This window comes from Filobasidium floriforme, assembly GCF_021052385.1.
Source record: "Filobasidium floriforme strain CBS 6241 chromosome Unknown HD553scaffold_1, whole genome shotgun sequence".
NCBI lineage: Eukaryota > Fungi > Basidiomycota > Tremellomycetes > Filobasidiales > Filobasidiaceae > Filobasidium > Filobasidium floriforme.
Genome location: NW_025763622.1, coordinates 912,244 through 933,744, shown reverse-complemented (window position 1 = coordinate 933,744; position 21,501 = coordinate 912,244). Strand labels below are relative to the sequence as shown.

The window sequence follows — 21,501 nt, the reverse complement described above, 5'->3', positions numbered from 1 at the left end:
CGTACACAAAAAGGTGGAGGTCGTACCAAAAGGTGGAGGTCACTTGAAGCGGGGCATCATCCACCGAAGCCGGCGTTGGCTATATATATATATGTCCTCGCTCCATCCCCATCATCCATCGCCATCCTTGCCATCCTCATCCTCAACTACTCGACTTGATTGATTTACCCTACTCGAAACACACCTGAAGACATGCCCGCTCAAGGAAAGAACCGTATCATCCTCGGTCGTGAGTAGCAACATTCCCCACGCCCACACGCTCCCGCACCCATCACGCTGCGCGACTGACCTTTTCTTTCCACCGGTCTCTCTTCAGTGATGACCTTTGGTCCGGATCATGATACCGGAGCCCGAATCACCGACTTGGAACAGTACAAATCATGCCTCGACGTCTTCCAGAAGGCGGGTTACGACGAGGTCGATACCGCCCGGGTCTACGTCGGAGGGAAACAGGAAGGTTTCACCGCCCAGGCCGGGTGGAAGGAGCGGGGGTTGACCATCGCTACCAAGTGGTACCCCAACGATCTGGGAGCGCACAAGCCAGAGACATTGAAGGCCAAAGTGGAAGAGTCTTTGAAGGCGCTCGAGACGGACAGCGTGGACATTTTCTACTTGCACGTGAGTCGATGTCGGAGCGGATTACCTCTCATTTCCCCGATACTGAGCATGGCATTGATCTACCTCGACCTGTTGTTATTCTTGTGGTCACTTTTGCTCATACTCACAGGCCGCCGATCGAGGTACCCCTTTCCAAGAGACCTTGAAGGCCATTGACGAGATGCACAAGCAGGGCAAGTTCAAGACGTTTGCCATCTCCAACTTTACATCCGCCGAGGTCAGTCTACCGCGCTCTTCTGCCATCTGTGGCCGTCAACATTCTGTGTCACACTGATACTAATGAGGATTGTGATGGGGTTTTCTGTGACAGGTCGCAGAGGTATGCTTGACTTGCAAGTATAACGGTTGGGTGCGACCGACCTTGTACCAAGGAATGTGAGTCTTTCGAGCTGTTCTCTATTCCACCCGCTTGATGTCTTAGAAACGGGCGAGCTAAGTGAGACGAATACACTCGAATAGGTACAATGCGATCACCAGGATGGCGGAATCCGAATTGATCCCCACGTTGAGGAGGTTCGGATTGGATTACGTTGTCTACAACCCGATCGCCGGAGGTACGCAACTCTAGGCCCGAGCTGTTCCAAATCAAAACAGGAGAGAGCTGATGATGTGGTCTTTTGCAGGTGTGTTGAGCGGCAAGATCAAGTCGGGCGAGGTCCCCAAGGAGGGCAGATTCTCCGACACTGCCAAGAGCGGTGCGATGTACAGGTCAGTTTCGAGCACTTCATCCTGCCATTCACGACTACAGGAGCTGAGAATGATCCGGTCTACTTGGCGCAGACAACGATACTTCAAGGACGCCACTTTCGATGCGCTCAAGATTATCGAACCCGTCGTCGAAAAGCACAACCTCACGCTCATCGAGGTCGCCTTCCGCTGGCTCGTGCACCACTCGCAGCTCAAGCTCGCCAACAAGGGTGGCAACGATGGAATCCTCATCGGTGTTTCCAGCCAGGAGCAGTTGGAGAACAACCTCGAACACTTGGAAAAGGGACCTCTGCCAGAGGAGGTGTGTAAGGCTCTGGACGAGGCGTGGAAGGTCATCGGGGGGACCGCGCCGAATTATTATCACTTGAAGAATGAGTATGCGTATGATACGATCGAGGCTTTGTACGGGGAGGGTGCGCTGTAGACGACAACAGTAGTGATTGAATCAAAGATTGTATCGACTCAAAAGGCTAGCAAGGAAGACAAAAGCAATATGAACGTGGCTGGGTTTTCGGTGTCGATCGGCTCACAGTCGCCGGCTTCACGGTCTGCGAAGCCCCTAGGAGGCTACAGATGTCTAACCATGCTGGTCGGTGGTTTCGTCTTTTTGTTAGCGTGATGCGTGATGTATGGCATAGTTCACAGCAAATGTGAATATGAAACAGCCGTAACTGACGCTTCTAGCGCGTACTCGATGGGAAGATCCGGTCCATTTCTGCCTGTGAGATAACCTGAACCACTGCACATCAGCCATAATCACCAAAAGCCAGACGAAGCGTCCCTATTTTCCCTGTCTAGCTGTCTTGCTCCCGTTGAAGATGTTGGCCAAATAGCACCGGTCGACCTGGTCTCTCCTGGTACAATGCCGCGCAGTCTCCCTCATAGCTGCTCCGGATTCATTTTCTGCAGGAGCCAAAAGTCACGACTCCTGATGATGGATGCCCTCTAACGTCTGTAGGATATGCGTAAGAGTGAGTTTATCGTCGAGGTCGTCGTTGAAGCTATTGCCAAAGATTCGATCAAGCATTTCAGCCGGCAGCGTGGCAGATATTCCGGATCTTCTTTTTCCGACTCTCTCTCTGATCAGCGATTCAACAGAGTTTAACCCTCTGCAAAATACAAAGATCCCAAGGATAGCAAGCATCCTCCTGGGGGAAGGGGGCAGGGGAAGGGGAAGGGAGGGAGGGGGGTCAGTGAAATCGGGAGACCAAGAGCTAACTTTGCTTCCTCTTGCAGACATAATCGGCACTCGGACCGCCATGACCACACTCGTTCATACTTGGACACATCTCTCTATCTCTATCGCTCTATTTCTACATCTCTCTGCCTTGTCGACACCTTTATATACGGGAGCGAACAGACTGAAGAAGAGGTTAGTGTCTCGTTGTCCTCCCCCGATGCACGTCTCCTTCTTCTCTCCCGTCTTCCCTGTCTTCTGCTTCTTCCTGTAGACAATTGTCGTCACTACTTCCCAACTCAATCTTCCGCTTGTTGCCAAAGACGTCCTCTTGATGATCGGGTGGATCGTGCCTAGGGGTGTAACTACTTCCCGAAGTCGTCTCAATCTGACCCTTGTTGCCACGGACGTCTGCTCGAAATGCCGGGAAAAGCTGCGGATTGAACTCAATATCGTTTCCAAGATTGTGTTCTCGGGACCCTATATCTTATAACGCTCAAGCGAAGACCTGTAAAACGTTCAACGAGGAACACTACGTACATCACATTAAATGCAAGAGTCCTGTGTAGACTTCATATATGACTCTATCGGGGTATATACCCAAACGTACTGAACAGAGAGCAGGGAGTTTGTACGGGCTGTCACTTCCTCTAGCATGATATACGACGCCCCATGAGGTGGGCTGACCGCTGTAGAGTCACATATCACAAATCGTATAGCCGGGCAGGTCATTGATCATGGAGATCATTCAAAGGGCGTGCGGTGATGCACCTCCACACGATTCTCTGGAGGTGGCAAGATGATGGCGCTCAACTAAACACCTCTATCGACATTCGACGAAATGTCAACAAACACACAACTTTCGAATATACCTCCGCTTCTGCTTCAGGATCGTTCGACCGATAAAACCCTCAGGAGACGACATATACCCAGATCTGTTAGCCCCTGCCTTCTACTGTATCATCTAGCTTCTCTCACCACTGTATGTAAGAATCGCATGGTTTCCAGCATGAATCACGTTTTCAACACGCATGACGTCGTCACCTCCCGTGCCCGGACATTCAAAACAAAGCGCAGCTCAAGGGCAAAACGTAAACAAACCCAATCTCTGATCATCACCTCATCAGCAATATCAGCATCCAACGGGGCATCTCTCGTCTCTCATCTCTCATCAGACGCACCCCGAAACCATTCATCTATCATCGTGATTCTACACATGATGACTAGTTTGTAATGACCTTCCCTCACATAGCAAGCTATCGCGGAAGCTCGATTTAGGGGACACATTGCCAACATGATCTCGAACCGGCAAAAGCCGGACCCTGCTACCCAGGCCACCTCATCACCACCAAGAAGATACAGGTCATCATCCTTTTCGAGCGATATACCTATCGGATCGCCCACTTCCATTATGGCGGCAGGAAATCCAGCGAATGACTATCTGCCACCTATGGGATATGCCGGGTCTCCGTCTGGCAGACCGGTGATGCCACATTCCGCATCTCTACCGACAGTCTTAGCATCACCCGATGGTGGTCCTTTCGACCCTTTTCAATCACGGAGGTCATCCATGTCCAGCAATCAGGGTACTTTGACCCCTACTAAACAGAAATCCACATACAACCACCCCTACCTCATTCATTCCAGCTCTTCAGCTGTCCTCAGCCGGACGAATACCTCGCCGGTCGTCTCGTACAGCGCTCTTCCGCCTGCCACACCTGGCCACAGGTCTAGCAAATCGATGGGATTTTTGAGGAGCTCTCAAAGCGTGGAGGATCTTCGGTCTCCAGAAAAGGCCGGTTCTGGAGATTCGCAGTCTGGACTTCGTGAAGGGCAATCGAAAGCAAAGGGAGGCTATACTTCTTACACCCCGCCTGTCCGTCGAAAGCTGGTCAACCGATACTCGGTTTCAAATCTCAGTGACATCACTTCGAGAGACGGCACCGACGTTCTATCAGGAAAAGAGAGCGAAAGGAAGGCGGGCAAGCTGGATATGGGCGTCTGGGAGTGGAAATTGGGGTCTAAGCCGGACGCGGTTTCGACTCGTGAATTGCCTGTGAGTGATCATCGTCGTTGTTTACTTCGTAGATTTCAAGGATACTGACGCTTTGACTTTGCCCACAGCCGAATCCGAAGCTATGGAATGGTAAGCTCTTGTTTCAAACTTTCGGAGCTGCTCGTCTCACCTTGCTCAAGCGATATCTTCTCAATCACAGCACATGAAACGGCACACTATGTTGCGCACTGCCTCTCACACGGCATCAACCCCAATCCAGACTCGAAAACTGGCATTACGAAATTACCCCCTTTGGTGATCCAAGATATTACAGAGTGGATCAAGCAAGGAAGAGTCACTGGAAAAGGCTTCCTGATGGGAGGTGAAGGCAGTTGGGCGTGAGTCAATCAGAACGTTTTGCCTTGACCGCCGCTAGCTTTTCGCTTACTCAGAGTTCGGCGGCGACAGCTCGTCGTCGAAACCGCCTCCCTTTTTGGATGTGCTGTTGAGTCTGTCCCGAAATCTACGTCGTGCCTCGCTCAAAGGGAGCATTGCCGGGATCTCATGGTCGCCACCTAGTGCTCCAGCTGAAGCGGACACAGCTGCCACGAGTTCCGCGGCGCACGCTCGAGACACGAGCGTAATGGTGGAAGCTGATGAGGACGAGGATGAAGAGGATGACGGTCGCGCTTCCAGCAATGTCAAAAGGCTTGCTCACGACTTCGATGCGAGGAGTATCGGATCGATGTCGACAACAGGTAGCGATATTAGCGAGGAGGATCTGCTCGACCGCGATCGTCCACGCCCAGGTCGCATTTACAGTATGAGTAGCCAACACGACCAGCGTTCCCGGGACGAAATTGCGGAAAAGGCCAAGCGATTCGAGCGTGGACTGGCCGAGATTGATCGATACGCCGGGCATGATATCAGTAACAACTTCGGACATCTCGTAGACACCGTCCATGATGGCGAAGGTCGCAGTGCATGGGATCGTGCAGTAGCGGAAGGACGAGTGCAGCCTGTATCGATGCCTCGAAGCTCTGACATAATGGCCTCGCCAGAGCAGTCCACGAGACAAATGGAGGCTCGACAGGCTACGATAGGTCTAGGTATCTTTGACCCCACCGATGAACGATCAGGACCGATAGGGACCGAAACCAAGGAGGGAGCTGTCGACGCGCCACTGTCGCCTTTCATAAGTCCACCTCCAGCATACACTTCGCCACAATTTGGCCATAGCCTTGCTGAGGAGGGTATTGCCCATGCTTTAGGCAAAAGCGACGATGTTGCGATCGACCATACGGCCACCTTACCTCCCAAAAGTCTCTCGTACGGGTCCTTGAGAGGCTCAGAGGAGAACACAACTTCGAGACCGAGATTGCCCAGGGCAATAGACCGACGCAGTGCTTCTCTTGTTGAGCTAGGAGGGAACACAGCCGGATCGTCGACCGAGACGGACACGGAGGACGCTCGAGATCTCGGGCGGAGAGTTACCCTGAGACCTGCTAGAGTGCTATCCGCCATCTTTACGCCCAAACAGCCCTTCCACGCAAGCTCATTGCCCGAGCCGAGCGGTGCGCGAAGCGGTTCAGTGACTCCCAGCCAGCCACATCCATCAGAGGAACAGCTCAGTCGTGCGCATGAGACTATCAACGAACTCCAGGAGCAGCTCCGTCTGGCTGAACTCGAAGTCGCGCGACTCGAGCTCGAAGTTAAAGAAGCGCAAAAGCCATCGCTGCCTACCACCTTCACGCCTGACGAGCGCAAGGCGTCGCCTTGGTACCCGAACCCTTCCAATCACCAAACCCTCGCCCTTCTTTACGGAGGACTGGCAGGCCTTTGCATGTCTATATTGGTACTCAAGACATTCGGCAGGAAAGCCGGCTTGGCCTGAGCCCAGCAACTCCTGTCGCGTTTTTCTCTACGCAGATCGACAGGCTCGATCTTAGCTCATGATCGTCGACATCTTCCTTTTTCGAAATCCTCTCAGTTACGCCTAGTGATCTTTTTACGACAACACGATTCTCGCCTAGCCCTAGTATTGTATTTCAAGGGACTTGTCTGCCATACCATGTACAGGATCTGCCAGCTACTGCAGGATACTTTCCACACACCATTCGTGCGATGACCTAAAGGACGACATTCACGTCTCATCCAGACCGAATTACGTCGGTCCAAGTCATCACAAAGGTAATCTACGCCATCGACGGATGCTCGATTTGCACCACAATGCTAATGCAACGGGCCAGAAAGACCGTTTGCATCCCGAGAATCACAGCGAGTCAAGCAAATCAGGCCATCAGGGGTTGCATTTCGACGCCAAGGCTCAACCTGACCGTCCATCATTGCCTCAGATCAAAGGGAACTTTGAGATTGTTACCTCGGACAGATACACGGTCTGTGACAAGAAATTGCAAGCTGTGACGCACATCGACGAGATGTCCAAGTCCTTTGAGGATTTGCGCGAGACATGGGCAAACAAGAGAGAGAAGGTAAGTTGTCTGGCCTGAGTAACGCCAACAATCTGTGCTTACGTTTCGGTTTCGTTACGTTCAGAACCGGAAGGTGGTGACATCTGGTCTGCCCAGGCCCCACAAGAGTGATTATCGTCACCAGGCTTTCCGCCAGATGAGGCGTCAATATGGAAAATCTAGATGTGGAGTTCTTCATTGTTGCTACTGGATTCCTCTAGCAGAATACTCGTCGGGCCACTGCAGTTTGGCTCATAGGCGATGTGGCGTATCTTGGATTTTACCTCCTCAGTCCAATCAATGCAAGTGCAGGCCGTCTTAATACTCCTCATGAAGCAGGATGGCCTCATATGAAGGGCATTCTATGCCAAGGTTTCAGATCCAGATGACAAGCTGTTAGCAAGGGTGAAGGAAGCCGTACTCAAGCATGCAGGAGCCGATGAGCCATCGAACTTATTGCCATATCGCGTGCTTCGTCATTATTTCGTTCTATACAATAATGTGTTCTGCTCAACCGATGATCCTGCTCAACTTCTGGATGTCTGTAGAATTTTCGCGAATACGCTCAGCAAACCCGCTGGTCACTAGAGATTGCAGCGCTATACACCGACTCACCGTTAAGAAGAATGTCTCCCTGCTTGACTACCTGCTCGTAAGCGACCGTCTTGTTCTCGGCCGAAGTCCTCGTAGTGGTGATAACCCCTGAGACCTTGTCGATCGTACATGCCAAACGTCCGTTGGCAATGAAACGGGACAGGTCGCTAAACGTAACAAAGTGATACAGGGGTTAGCTATCGTTTCGCCAACTATCCCTGTATCCCTATGATTGCTTACGCGTCGATAAAGGTCGTGCTAACGCCAAACGCCTTGCTCATTCTCTCGAGCGTAAGGGATTTGTAGCTCTCCAAGATCTGAGTGTACGCCTTGATCCTCATCTCTCTCACATAATACCTCGCGTGAGGAGCGAATACTGGCAGCGGCGTGAGGTAGGTCTCCTCGACCTCAGCTGTTGAGCAGTTTGGATCAGTCTGGGATGCGAAGCACCGCCCACTAGGTTAGATTAACGTACCGAGGGATTTGAAGAATTCCGCATAATTGCACTCGTAGAGAGATTTGGTGAAGGTCGCCAGAGCAGGCATCTGGGGTAGCAACGAGTTGATCTCGGCGTTGTTGAGAACCTAAATCGTGAATGCTAACGTCAATCGCCTCCTTCACGGAATACTCATTAGATCAAACATACCCTGGTCTTGATACCCTTCCTGTCACAACCAACACCGGTAGCGATGATAGTCATCGCGACAAACTCTTCGTACTCCATCACCTCAGTAGCTGTGAAGGTGCTCAACGATTCCAATAGGAGGTCGGCCGCTTCCTTGAACTTCCTGATCCCAAGGAAATGAATGGCAGAGTATACCTTGAGGCGGTTTCTCCTGTCCCAGTCACCTCCCTTCTCGATCAGGCTGCGAGGGGCACACGAATCAGATTCTGTAATACACGTTCATGAGTGAATGATGACAAGGCGAACTTACTCCTGCGCCGTCTTAATGTTGCTGTCGATCATGCTGCTATCACCGTAAAACATGCCCAAACGGATCTTGGCAAGCACAAGATCTATGCGCGCTCCGACACCAGCAGTCTTCTCCATAGCAGCATCCAGTGCCGGCAGGGCATTCTCCTATTGCAAAGATGGTACGCTGGTTCAGTTTATGGAAACTTGTCATGACCAACCTGGGGCGGGAAGGCGTCTCACCTTGTCCCCAATCGTAACCAGATACCCTGCCTTTTCCCTCATCGGTTCCGAAACGTCGGTCTCTCCTAGACTCTCCTCCGCGTCCTTGATCTTAGTCTCGATCTTTTTGAGCTGCTCCTCGTTCTTCGCCTTTAGACGGGACTGAAGGTCGGCAGAAGGTGGTGTCAGGGATGATGGCAAAGTCGACATGTAAGGTGCCATCTCTATATGAACGAGTTGATGGCATGAGTTCAAGCGTGAGATATTGGTGCATCACCCCATTTCTTCGCTCACCATTCTTCTCGATGCTCTCCCAGAAAGCCTTTGCCGCCTGTTCATGCAGTTTGCTCAGGTTGGGGTCCTGCAGCTGAAAGGCATACTCGCGGATCTTCAGGTCGAGGGGGATGGGTACTGCGTCGTCGGCCATATTTTTCGATTTCAGGAGAATAAGGAAGTCTATGTGATTCTGTCAGTCTCCCAGCTGTGAGTCGAGGAAGTATCTTTGTGGTTCGAGGTAGATGTGGAGAGATGTTCCAACGTCATTGAAACCGTCGTAACGAGCTGATGTAGACGCTTCGTCATGAGCGAGATCAAGGTCGAGCGAGGGCGACGCGCATGGAAGCAATTCAGGATATATACCTCGTCCCTTCTCTACATGCGGATCGACCGATACAAGATCGTCGTAATACATACACAAGTGCATCTGACAGCTCCATAGGGGCTTGGGAAAGCTGGTCTCGGACCAGGGATCTACCAGTTGGCCAAATCCGCAAATGGGTCCTTCTTGGCGGCAGGTTGAGTCTGCTGCTGCGGCTGACCGACCGGCTGCCTCGTCCCATTGTTGCCCTGCACTCCTCCCATATTCGAAGGCGTTAGCGGCAGAGATATACCGACCCCAAAACCGTTGCCTGGTGTGGAGCTGCCAGAAGCTGCAGTTGAAGAATTACTAAAGTCGAGCCCAGCGAACATGCTGTTAGGACCCGATTGCTGCTGCACAGGCTGTTGCATCGAAGGCATCCCGTAACTACCGAGAGGCGCTTGTTGGAAGCCAGACGATTGCTGTTGCAAAGGCTGGGGCGTATTGAAAAAGGCCATGGGGTCCTGTTTTGCTTTCGCAGGGGCGGCGGAAGGTCCAGAAGAGGCGAATGACGAGAATAGGTCGAGCGGGAGTCCTCCAGGAGCCGATGAGGCAGTCGGCTCCGGAGTATAGGCGCCAGGGGTATCCGGGCTGAGCGCGTTGAGATTACTGTCATCCCCAAAGACATCAAAGGAGATGAGGTCTGGAGGCTTGTTCTGGGGGTTAAGGCTGTATATCAAGGTCGTCAGCATCGGTCGCCCTCTTGATCGCATGTATCATTATATTTTGAGCCTTACGTGGCATCTATCTCCTGAGCTTTTGCCCAATCACCAGTCTTGATGGCCTGATACCGATCGAGTACGTTGTTGATCAGGTCGTTAATGAGCAGCAAACGATCTGCAAGTCGAGACGGTCAAAATATTCAGCCTCCAGGATTCCGTACTGTTGTCATCGAAATTCGTACCCATCAGCTCAGCGTTGTCTTCTCCAGCGTCTCCTATCCATTTTTGGATCTTTGGACGAGCCATCTTGCACACCTGCGCGACTTGCTGATTCGATCCAATGAACGCCACAATATCCGTCAGCACATCGTCAAGTATGATGTCGCATCCTTAAACTTACATCGTATGCATCCCCCTCGATTCCGATCCGTTCACTTTGATCCACGTTGTTCAGCATGTCGTTGAGCAAGATGGCCTTTTGCTGCACCTTTTCCAGCTCGTTCTTGGTCTGTGCCTCATAGTCGGGCTGCTTTTCGGGTTCCTATGCATACCCAATGTGAAGCGTAAGCAGATAATAAGCGAGTACAGTCAAAGTTTTGACAGCTCGACGCTTACTGCTCCAGAGAGTTGCTTCATCAGCTCCTGAGCTTGAGCCAAGTCTCGCGGGCTCCCTCTTCGGATGAGCTCTTGCAGTTTCTGCGGAAAAATTGGTGACAGGCTCAGCTGTTGGCCACACGTATGAAAGATATGTTTGGTAGACCTACAGCAGACTTTGCTGCTCGATCCTCTTCCTCTAGCTCGTCCGGAGATTTCAGATTCTGTATTCAAGCAAGATGAACATGGACCGTAGTAACCGGACAAAGGCGAAATGGCATACCTCGGTAGGATTAGCTGATGCCATCGCCCGGGTCGCATCGAAAGGTTTGAATCGATAGCCTGCGGATGTGCCGATGAGTCCAAGATCAGTCATAATATCACTTCAAAAGACATTCGCTACTCACCCTTATACGAGAGCAATCGGTGCATGTCCCGAATATGAACCAGGTCTTCCTTGTGCTTTGACGTCACGCAGATCGTATTCTTCCACTCGTGGATGAGCTTAAGGGGCATTTGCCTCAGCATACCGAGGGTGTTACATCTGCTTCGTCCAGGTACTAGCTCACCTCGAGCGTTTTCGACATGACCGGGCCCATCATCGCAGGTGGCCGTTCAGGGAAACGACGGACGAGCTCGTTCAAAAACTCTTTGGTGGATACCTGGAGGTGGAAAGGATATCCGCATTGCTTGACCAGCGTATCCAGGAGCTATGATAGCGGAGATGAGCCGTTGTTAGCAGAGATTAGACGTGGCTGTGGTATCAACCGGGTCTCACATGCAGTCCGAGCAAGGCACAATGCGGATTCCGGTCGTTGATTTTTCGAACGGTTTCCATAGCAGCATCCCGAGGTCTGCAGAAGTCAGGCACAGGAAAGTCGTTTAGCGAGGATTCTCTAGGACAGTCTCCAAGCTCGTCGTCTACAATTCACTGACGTGTTCGCCTTTTTCGTGTTCACCAGTTCGGCCAGCTCTAGATTGACCGCATAGTTGGGCTCATGTGTCATGGGATCCGTCGCTCGCTCTGGACACAGACGTCGCAAAGGCATATAAAGTCAGCGGAGCGATGGCATAACGATGAGCTGGATGGGACTTGCCGACGAGCGATTGGAGCGGCGTCATGGATGTCCATGGTCTCGCCGTAGGCAACATCTTGACGAACGAGACCTGTGCAAGGTATGTGTTAGATACTATGGGAATGAGAAGCTATGGCAGGACCTAGCAGTCGTTCACGACGGGCAAAGCAGATGGGGGATGGACTATGGATGCAACATGCAAGTGAATGGTTCGATCAGTCCGCTCGCTCGCTCATGGCCGCGATGCGCAATCTCGCGTGGCAGTCACCGAGAGACGACCCAGGCCATACTCTCTACCTCCTTCAGCAACGAACAACGGGGATACCTCTGCATCAAAGTATCGGCGCATCTCGATGTACCGAGATCTGCATATTTGATAGACGACACACTTGTCGCGGATAGAGCCTCCTGCCCACATTCCTCTCTTCGGCCCGTAATTACAAAAGGAGGGTATACAAATGGTCGCTACGGTCAAGCGCGTGTGACCGAGCGTCTACCTCGTATATCCCGGATCGCCCGACCCATTCTCCGGACCCGACCCTTTTCTCAACGCTGGCCATGCTTGTCCGTACGCCCCCGGACCCGATCGCCCTCCCATGTACCCGGGTTGAGGTTGTTCCATCCCGTGCAAGTGGGACATGTTGTTGCTCTTCCCGCCGCTATTGTTGATGTTGCTATTGTTACTGTTGTTGCTGGTGTTATACATCATCTGAGGTTGAGGTTGCGAAGCGTACGAATGCTGTTGATGATGATGATGATGATGATGCTGCTGCTGAGGAGGTGGCATCGGCCCTCCTCCGCGGTACATCGGATCGTGTCCGTACCCTCCCGTCGAGCCGACGTCCGAACTGGCGCTCGAGCTCGAACTGCTATACGCCGGCCGAGGCGGTCCATGCCAACCGTCCGAGTATCCCACATTTCCACTGCTACCACCACTTCCTCCCCCGTATGGCATAGCATCGTTCAACCTGAGCTGGCCGAAACCCATCCCATCCGCATCCCCAGGCCCGATTGGCTGTCGCATCGGTCCCGCACCGAATCCGCCCATATTTCCCGCACCACCCATCCTTCCATATCCTCCAGGCGCCATCCCGAGCTGAGGCTGAGCTTGCCCCTGTCCCGGCTGATACCCTCCAGCCAACTGAGGGTACATGGAGAACCCACCCGGTTGCTGCTGTTGTTGTTGCTGGGCCGTTCCCTGATAAGGCATCCCTCCGGACAAGCCCATCCCATACGGAGCAGGCTCATACGCTTGGTACATCCCCATCGGCCCATATCCACTCGCATTGAACCGATCCCTCGTCGCGCCTCTCGGATAACCCATCCCTCCCGTATTGTTCATCGTGGGTAACATCGCCCCGAGATTGCCTCCGGCTTGCATCGACTGGTAAGCGGGGCCTGCTGGACTACCACCACTTCCAGGCGGTCGAAGAGGTTCAAAGTGCGATTCGCCTCGTCGTTTACTGCTCTGAGTCGGACCCGTTCGAGCTCTGGAGGAAGACGAAGTCGATGAACCCGGTCCGACGCTACCACTCCGACTCTGCGATTGCGATTGTGACGATGTCGGCGTTTGAGCCTGAGGCTGACCTTGAGCTGGTCCGGCCTGATTGGAACCGCCACCGACAACCCCGGAAGCGGTGGAAGCCGAAACAGACCCGGTACTACTCGACCCGGACCTGGCTGGTGTCACCGCTCCACTCTCACCTCCACTAACCTCGGATCGATTGTCGGGAACGGCCGCCTCCCCGACAGCTCCTCCCGACACCGAACCTTCGGTCGTCCCAAAGATCCTCTCCCTAGCTCGCTTATATTCTTCCTCGCGCTCGATCAGGGTCTTGTTCCGTCTGGACCCCGACCTCGACCCGTTTCCTCCACCACCCCCTGGACTACCCCTGAACATGACTCCTCCGTCCCTCTGCTCGTTCAGCGCCTCGTTGCTCCCGTTGCCGCCCGACCCATCACCTCCTTGGAAGTTCTGATGTGACGAAGAGGAAGCCGAGGTGGCAGGAGAAGGACGACGAAGGATCCTGAGCGAGGCCGCAGTCGGCATCGGAGGAGCGTTTTTGGGCAGATCTGGCATCGGAGCCGAGTTGTTCCTGATAACCCGCAAGTTTCGAACGATTCCCGACGAGTCAGCTCATAGACGATCACACGTCTGATCGATCAAAGGGGGCTCGAAATGTAGAGACAGGCGACTCACGCTTGCTCCCACAGTTGCGAATTCGAGACCACTGTCGTCCGCGGATCAAGATTCCACTCATCATCATCCCCAAAGGGCGAGGATATATTTCCCAGCCCCTGACCAGCTGTCGACGTGGATGTTCGAGGAGCAGAAGCGGCAGGTTCTCGTTTCATCAAGATCGTCGTCGGCCTGATTGTCGACCCAGAGAGATCAGGCGTAGAAGGGCTCGTTCCCGATCCTGATCCTGAGCTTGTGATAGGTAGAGGCTGGGCAGATGTAGGGATCGGGGTCGATTGGTCCTTTTCGGGCGAACTGACGACGGTCTGTGCGCCGGCCTGGGCGGGTTGTGTTCGAGAACGTGCGGCAAGATCCGCATTCGAGGAACTGGAAGTCGATTCCCTCCCTTCGATCGCGGGGCCCAGGAGGACGCTCCGCCCGGTCCCTCCTGTACCCGAAACCGTGATCCCAGCCATCGTCCTCGACCCAGAAGGTGCTACAGGAGGCTCAGGTTCCCATAGTCTAGGCGTAGGGGGTTTCGTGGTCCGCGGCTGAAATGTCGGAGCAGATGGACGCAAGTTGGCAGCGAGTTCCGAGGAGGGCCGACGTTGGGGTTTCGTCTGCGCAATATTGGAAAAGTCGGCCTGCAAACGATGATATGTACAGAAAATGATAGATCTGCGAATGAGCGAAAGTGACGGACGGCACGGTCTAGCGGAAGGATGCTTACGGTCTCCCAGTCGTCCTCTGATCCAGCGACCGAGGGTGTCTTGGTGTCGTTGTTCATGGTGGACCCGGGCGAAGGAGCGAGTTATCACGAGATCATACGTATGTGTCGTCCAAGATCTATATCTTTAGATCGGGTGACCAGGTTGTAGTCGGTCTTTTGACCTTGAATAGGCTTTCTGATTCATTCTCGACCACTTTATACTTTTGGTCTCGATCCCATCGTCACTTTGGCAAGGGAAAGGGGGGGAAGGTATACAGATCGATGTCCGCTAATTACGGCATCATTACCAAGACCGGAAAGAAACAGCTAGATGTCCGCGGCTAGGTCCCTCGAGCTGAGAATGACGAGTCGTCAGCCAGAGTATGGCTAATTCAGCATCTTGTACAAGCATTCAGCATTCAGTAGATTGTGACATACTACCTGGCCTCTCGGATACCAAAACATCGAACATAGACTAGCCATGACATCTCCACTCGCCCAAGCTAATTCGATCGCCGCCTCGGACCCATCACAGGCCGAACAGCTCTACAAGCAGATCCTGAAGGACAAGGCCGGTGAGTTCGCCTTGATAATATGCTGGTCTGATGTGACCTAATCAGATGAACCACAACAAATTTTTCATGTTGCCCATCAAATCCTGTAGCCAACGATGAACAGCTGCGTGAACAGGAGACGGCTCTGCTCAAGCTCGGAGGGTTGTACAAGGCAGCAGGGTGAGCTCTACCCTGGCATCCCGCTACGTGTTTCGGCCTCTTACAGTACTGAACCCATCTGATGTTGCTCGTTACAGCAACTCGGATGCCCTGGCTCAGTTGGTGACAGACTCGAGAGATTTCATGGGGAGCATCGCCAAAGCCAAGACGGCTCGACTTAGTGAGCGCCGCTTCCTTCGCCTTCCGTATTCTCGCTCGCATCTCTGCTTGCCGTTGCTTACCTACACTCGACCTTTTCTATCACCCAGTTCGAACCCTGATCGACTCGTTCCCCGCGACTGAAGAGGGAAGGAGCAAGCAGATGACCGTCCTGCAGGACAATATCTCGTGGGCGACCAAGGAGAACCGGGTCTTTCTCCGTCAAAGCCTCGAAGTCAAGCTCGTCGGATTGTCAGTCCTCACCTCACGGTCACCCTGTTCATCCTTCTGTGAGGCCTTTGCTGAATTCTTCACTTGAATGTTTGATGGTTACAGGCAGTTGGAGACGAAATCATACCGACCGGCGTTACAACTGATCGAATCCCTCTTGAAGGAACTGAGAAAACTGGACGACAAGATGATCCTCACCGAAGTCCACCTGCTCGAGTCCCGAGTGAACCACGCGACCAAGAACATGCCGAAAGCCAAGGTTCGTTGCCGACTGATTTCAACAAGTGTGGCGTTGATGCAGACCGTAGCTGACGGTTCTTTGCTTCCGTTGGGCTTTTTAGTCAGCCTTGACCTCGGCGAGGACAGCGGCGGCTTCGATTTATTGTCCACCTCTCTTACAAGCTCAATTGGATTCACAGTCCGGAACGCTCCATACCGAAGACCGGGATTACAAGACTGGGTAAGCCCCACATCACAGCATATGACGACCAGCAGTGTCAAGAGCAGAGATACTCACTGTACTTGCGATATTTTTATGGTTGTCTGCAGATACTCGTACTTTTTCGAGACCTTCGAAGGGTTTGCGGGACAGGATGATGATCGGGCTCTGCCCGCGCTCAAGTACATGTGTCTGTGCAAGATCATGATGAATCTCGTAAGCCCCAATCATCTCTTCGCGTAGCAATTTCTCAGCATATCGACAAGGTACTCACAATGTATGCCTGATGCAGCCGGATGACCTCGCACCGATCTTTACGATGAAGCTGGCGCAAAAGTACGAGAGCAAGAAGGATTTGAAGGCGATGCAGGCGGTTGCCAAGGCGCTCAAGGATAGGAGCCTTGAAGCCTTTGAAAAGAACCTGAAAGATTACACGAGCGGTGAGTTGCGAGAAGAATCTTGAGCATTGCATTGGTAGAGTACGTACGCTGAAGTTGAACGATACGTTCGGTCACGTATTCAGAATTGCAACACGACCAGCTTATCCGGACTCATCTGGCTCACCTATACGACACGCTCCTTGAGCAGAACTTGGTCAGGGTGTTGGAACCGTATTCGGTCGTCGATCTCGCCCATGTAGCACAGGAAGTCGGTCAGCCGGTGACGAGCGTTGAATCCAAGTAAGCCGTCTGGTCTCTTGACGGCGATTTGTCACCAATACTCGAGAACCGGAGTTACTGATGTCTGTGTGGGAACTCGTTTGCAGGTTGAGTCAGATGATCCTGGACAAGGTGTTCCACGGAGTGCTCGATCAGGAGAAGGGAAGACTGGTCGTCTACGACGAGCCTGTGGAAGACGTGAGCCCGCTTCGCCGTCTATCGAATCATATTGAAGTCTGTTGCTGATGGCGTTCTTGACGAATAGACGACATATGCAACGACGCTAGAGACGATCAGGGAAGTCGGGACTGTCGTCCAGGGTTTGTACGACAAGGTAAATCCTCCTTGATGGCCGGTGAACGCTTACCTCATCAAGCTAATCTCGGCCAATGATTGTGTAGGCCACTCGATTGACCTGAGTGTAACAGTAGCATTGCAATGTAGATGAAACGGGCGACGTGGTTGTTTGTGTCTTGTGCACCGCCCTTTACGACTATCGATGATATGAATCAATTCGGAAAATCGTACGAATCCATTTTCTTCGTCTATGCGTGAACGCGCAGAATTCGATCGAAACATTCAGCATTGGGAGAGTCTTTACCTGAAACTGATGGGAGAGTGATATGCGTGATAGGAATGCCTTTGAGAATTGATATCTCTTGGAACTGATTTTCTTGAAAGGTGAGATGGTGAAAATGTAGGACGACCAGGGGCAGAAGGATAGATGCGCTTGATAACTGCTAGTAAGACGCCTCGTCGAGTTATTTCGACGCGCTAGTGACAAACCCCTCGATTGTGATCATGATCATGCCCTCTTGATGGTGGGCGATGAGCATTTGGTTTTCTCGACGAGATTTGTGGATTCCTCTTAATGATACCGATTGTAATACGGCGTTGCTGCTAGAATACCACGTCGTACACAGGAGTCAAAGTTCAGACGAAAAGACAGCCTACGCGTCGAACTAAACACGGATCTGACGTCGAAACCTACTGCTCTGCTCCTATCACCATCATGGACCACTATGAATTTGGCCGATCTTGAGGAAGGGAAAGCAGACGAAACAGTGGACTTGGTAATGGAGGGACAGAGGAAGGCAAGTGACATGTTGGCGTTTCTCACTGAAACTTGAGATGTGGATTTTGCACTAAGAGGGGATGAAGCTTGTCGGATCAACCGTTGTCCCAGTAAGTTTAGTCTATACGACCTGACTTGCCACGAATTGGCTCATCAGAATAACTGCCGCGGTATCCCACTCTCAAGGTTGTGGCCCGGAGGGAGTAAAGAAGCGACGGACGTCTGTCGCTTATGCGTCGAACAAATTCTGGACTCGTGCGTATCGCAACTACACGTCGCCCAGCAGCGCGAAGGGCCAAGCTCCATCGAACGATGACAGACGAACTGATAATTTCTCCTGGTCAGTGTCAAGTACTGACCTGACCGCCAATTCTGAATCGTAGACGTCAAGCGAAAAGATGATGTTGACCCTGTGCATATTTATCTTCTTAAAGACGGTGACCTGTTCGTGGACTGAGCACGGTCGCTTGCCAATGGTCAATTGGTGTGACGCCAAATCTTGGCAAGCAAACGCTCTGACTTCGCCTTTTCTAGAAAATTGGATTTTGGCTTGCACATCGGGTTGCTTTTGGCTTTTACCGAAAGGTTACAACATGGCACGTCAAAACAAACAACAGCCTGCGAGTGTGCCTATCAGATCGTAAGACCGCCTTGTACGTCTAGCTCGGCTTCGGCTTCCGATGCAGATGCCAGCTCATACTCGGAAAACTCCGAATCAATCGAGTCCACAATGGCATTCTCCGTCGAAAGGCTTCCCGACATCGTTGGTCTCGGCGTGGCGATAAACGGGGTTGTTGATCCGCTAAAGGATTTACTGGGTGTACTATTGATGTCAGTCGACTCCATCTGCATCTTGCGGCGGACACGATCCGCATCTATGGTATGCAAATGAGAGCTACGAGCCAAACGTTTGCCGTTGAGGTGTGGCGTGACGTTGGTGGGAAGGAAGTGTCGGGAGCGCATTGGTATGGCAGTACGTGGAGGTTCGAGCCGGTCGGTGTATGTTTTCGCATTCAGAGTCAAGGCGGGTCTATTCTTCTTGATACCGTTGATCGGAGTCCCCGGTCTTCGAGGGGATCCTTTCGAATGCCCCAAAGATCGTGTTCGTGCCAGGGGTGATTTGGCTGTTCAAGCATGTCAGTATGATGCGAAAGTCGAAATTTAGGGTGTACATCGGCCTTACCTTCTTCCCGGCTGGGAGGATCGATCTCGGCGTCTTTTGGTCGTGATTCTTCCTTGGCACGCGCGAGCTCCGCTGATGTGCTGTTTCTAGCGTTCATCAAAGGTCTGACGGCATGTACATCGACCGTCGCCGACCGAGACAAGGCTGACAGCGCGATGACCGTTATAAGTAGTACCAGTTGGATGATACCCCTCCGCTTCTCCCAAGCAATCTGTAAAACGTCTCCGGTGAATTTAGCCGATAATCCCGGGTTCGGTCGTAGAGAAGACGGCTTACTTCTTCCGTCATGCTGTTCAACTGGGTCTGCAATTTAGCAATAGTTTCCGTCAATAGAAGATCGCGCTGATCCATTTTCGAAAGCATGTGATCTAGAGTTTCCTCGGTTGCAATTCTCTGAACAATAGGGATAGTCTTCAGTTTCAAGATGTACATGCCTGGAACGAGAGCATGAGATACTGACAGTCTTTTCTGCGGCAAGTCGTTGTTGCTGAGCTTGATCAATCCGCCAGTGAGACCAAGACTTCTCCAACTGGCCCAATAGCCCGCGGTTAACTCGGCTCTGCTCTTCCACGTACATCATGGCCAACGTTGCGTTGCCTTCAAGGGCGTTGAGCCGCCTGATGATGAATGCATAGATGGACTCTGACGAGTCTGCTTTGACGTTGCTCTGACGCGGTGCACTAGATGGGGAATGGGAGGTCGCGGATCTTGTGCTGCTCGATGCTGCGGCCGACGTCGGCTGGCCGTGTGGTGAGTCGGTAGACAAGGCCGTCCTCTCACTTCCTTCCGCTGAAGTCGTAGCATTATGCGCCACCTTGGTGTCATTGACCTGTTTAGCGACGGGCTCGATGCCGACCGCGGTATGATTCTCGTCATCGCGGCCCGCATGTGCCGATAGTGTTTCATTATAATTTGCACCGTGCGCTCTTGTGGTATCACCAGATCCACTGTTGTGCGACGCATTATCGACAATTGACATTTCAGTATGTCGCGGCATCAGCGAAGTGGTCCTAGCTGCGCTCGCTGAAGTTGAAGTCGTCGATGCGCCTTGTTCCGAGGTACCGCCTTTCACAGTGGGACTCTCTGCAACCATGATGGTCTGCGCTGCGCTGTACCGTACCTCTTCCGCCTCTTCAGGTATGCCACTCGAAACCGTAGCAGAAGTGCCCTCTACGATCACAGTGTTCACTGGAAGATGCGCTCGAGGCGTCACCTGAACCACTGATATCGTCTCAGAAACTGAGGGCAAAGGCAACCTCCGCTTCCTATCCTCCTCGGCCTGCCGTCGAGCCCACTCGTCCTCCCTCTGCTTGTTCCTTTTCGACTCCCACTTGAACGCCTCCATCTGGTTCATTCCGTACGCCTTCACGCTACTAATGGGGCAATAATATTCTTTGCCGTAATACGAGGGAAAGTCGAGCCGGATGAAACGGTGAAAAGAGGTCGGACTGGGCAAGTTGAACATCTGGGATCCCCTGACGTTTCTCGCTTCAAAGACGGCGACCTGTTCCCATTCGCTACCCTTTCGGGGTGTTTCGTCTCCATCTTCGTCCGATCCCTCTGCCTCGTCATCCTCGAGCGCATCGACGCTCAGAACGACCTCTTTGACTACCCCGGAGAAGAACTCGAACATTCCAATCTCGACCGCTTCGATCCGAATCTCGTCACAGAGTTCAATTACGACCCAGTGCTCCTTGGAGTTGCATGGGGTGAGCATGTACCGGTCTTTCGACTTGTGTAGGACCGACGAGGCGTGCTGTGATGTCGAGCTCGAGGAGATGACCCGGGCGGAACAGTCGGGGGAAGCATAGTTGTACCGATGGGGCGGGTTGGTGACCTGTTTACCGTTGGGGGGGTTCGGTTTGCTCTTTACATCTTCAACCTTCTGCTTCGGCTGTTCCTTTCGAGTCTCCTCCTTGGCCTGTCCACCTTCGCTTTGCGGTTGAGCAGGATGCGCGGTGGCCTGATCGTCATGCTCGACCTTTCGCGACGGAACAGGTTCCTCCTCTTGAATCTCATGTACGAGTCCAGAAGCTACGGCTTCTCTAAATTGCTTCTCCTTCCAAGCTTCAAAGCTGAGGATCTCGGCTGAATCGCTTTCACCGGGAACATACTTCTGAACGATGATCGAGGGCTGATCGGTTACTTCTCCAACGAACAGCTCTTCTGGCGAGTTCTCCCCTTCACCCTTCTCGGCGGCCTTGGAAGGACTATCAAGTGTCCCAGCTTCTCCTAGTCCCAATAATGTACATTCAGTATTGATGAGGCATGCCTGCCTGATGTGGCGGAAGTGGTCTATGGGGGTGGTATCAGGCGACGATGCATCTGCGTTGACACGTCCTGGTAGTGCGAGGACGCCTATGAGCGCCGCCAGCCGGTATATGTGCATGCTTGCATGCTAGAGATTCGACGGCCTAGCTGAGAGTATAGGTTTGAGCTGCTAATGGTGACGACATGGCCAGATTATCATGTAGGAATGTCATCGA

At 52.6% G+C, this 21,501-nt stretch overlaps 7 protein-coding genes across 7 annotated transcripts; 3 read left to right on the top strand and 4 right to left on the bottom strand.

Moving 5' to 3' along the window:
- The first annotated feature begins 108 nt into the window (after positions 1-108).
- On the top strand, positions 109-1,829 carry HD553DRAFT_279121 (aflatoxin B1-aldehyde reductase). The gene is made up of 7 exons (XM_046178080.1): positions 109-229; positions 317-618; positions 728-835; positions 929-993; positions 1,078-1,172; positions 1,242-1,326; positions 1,399-1,829. The coding sequence occupies exons 1-7, from the start codon at positions 193-195 to the stop codon at positions 1,748-1,750; spliced, it is 1,044 nt and encodes a 347-aa protein (XP_046040177.1). The 5' UTR covers positions 109-192; the 3' UTR covers positions 1,751-1,829.
- A 1,825-nt stretch (positions 1,830-3,654) lies between these two features.
- On the top strand, positions 3,655-6,439 carry HD553DRAFT_8243 (uncharacterized protein). The gene is made up of 4 exons (XM_046184515.1): positions 3,655-4,559; positions 4,628-4,649; positions 4,720-4,897; positions 4,968-6,439. Exons 1-4 carry the CDS (start codon positions 3,798-3,800, stop codon positions 6,391-6,393), a joined length of 2,388 nt encoding a protein of 795 aa, XP_046040176.1. The 5' UTR covers positions 3,655-3,797; the 3' UTR covers positions 6,394-6,439.
- A 940-nt stretch (positions 6,440-7,379) lies between these two features.
- HD553DRAFT_302690 (26S proteasome subunit RPN7-domain-containing protein) lies at positions 7,380-9,222 on the bottom strand. Its single transcript, XM_046178779.1, has 8 exons — positions 8,994-9,222; positions 8,721-8,923; positions 8,500-8,645; positions 8,211-8,430; positions 8,040-8,148; positions 7,805-7,976; positions 7,586-7,731; positions 7,380-7,512 (listed from the first exon to the last, which is right to left on the bottom strand). The coding sequence occupies exons 1-8, from the start codon at positions 9,124-9,126 to the stop codon at positions 7,481-7,483; spliced, it is 1,161 nt and encodes a 386-aa protein (XP_046040175.1). The 5' UTR covers positions 9,127-9,222; the 3' UTR covers positions 7,380-7,480.
- A 93-nt stretch (positions 9,223-9,315) lies between these two features.
- On the bottom strand, positions 9,316-11,831 carry HD553DRAFT_279115 (VHS domain-containing protein). The gene is made up of 12 exons (XM_046178079.1): positions 11,690-11,831; positions 11,529-11,616; positions 11,371-11,446; positions 11,162-11,302; positions 11,000-11,096; positions 10,876-10,934; positions 10,763-10,816; positions 10,614-10,694; positions 10,399-10,539; positions 10,241-10,325; positions 10,074-10,173; positions 9,316-10,005 (listed from the first exon to the last, which is right to left on the bottom strand). The coding sequence occupies exons 1-12, from the start codon at positions 11,742-11,744 to the stop codon at positions 9,450-9,452; spliced, it is 1,533 nt and encodes a 510-aa protein (XP_046040174.1). The 5' UTR covers positions 11,745-11,831; the 3' UTR covers positions 9,316-9,449.
- A 55-nt stretch (positions 11,832-11,886) lies between these two features.
- HD553DRAFT_347019 (uncharacterized protein) lies at positions 11,887-14,748 on the bottom strand. The gene is made up of 3 exons (XM_046183267.1): positions 14,578-14,748; positions 13,869-14,491; positions 11,887-13,764 (listed from the first exon to the last, which is right to left on the bottom strand). The coding sequence occupies exons 1-3, from the start codon at positions 14,632-14,634 to the stop codon at positions 12,162-12,164; spliced, it is 2,283 nt and encodes a 760-aa protein (XP_046040173.1). The 5' UTR covers positions 14,635-14,748; the 3' UTR covers positions 11,887-12,161.
- Positions 14,749-14,981: 233 nt separating this feature from the next.
- HD553DRAFT_302686 (PCI domain-containing protein) lies at positions 14,982-17,279 on the top strand. The gene is made up of 11 exons (XM_046178778.1): positions 14,982-15,131; positions 15,221-15,290; positions 15,368-15,450; positions 15,539-15,680; positions 15,765-15,918; positions 16,001-16,119; positions 16,209-16,314; positions 16,391-16,538; positions 16,622-16,778; positions 16,865-16,955; positions 17,023-17,279. Exons 1-11 carry the CDS (start codon positions 15,038-15,040, stop codon positions 17,104-17,106), a joined length of 1,248 nt encoding a protein of 415 aa, XP_046040172.1. The 5' UTR covers positions 14,982-15,037; the 3' UTR covers positions 17,107-17,279.
- Positions 17,280-18,352: 1,073 nt separating this feature from the next.
- On the bottom strand, positions 18,353-21,484 carry HD553DRAFT_302683 (UNC-like C-terminal-domain-containing protein). The gene is made up of 4 exons (XM_046178777.1): positions 19,476-21,484; positions 19,292-19,408; positions 19,016-19,226; positions 18,353-18,956 (listed from the first exon to the last, which is right to left on the bottom strand). The coding sequence occupies exons 1-4, from the start codon at positions 21,402-21,404 to the stop codon at positions 18,466-18,468; spliced, it is 2,748 nt and encodes a 915-aa protein (XP_046040171.1). The 5' UTR covers positions 21,405-21,484; the 3' UTR covers positions 18,353-18,465.
- Positions 21,485-21,501: the final 17 nt, after the last annotated feature.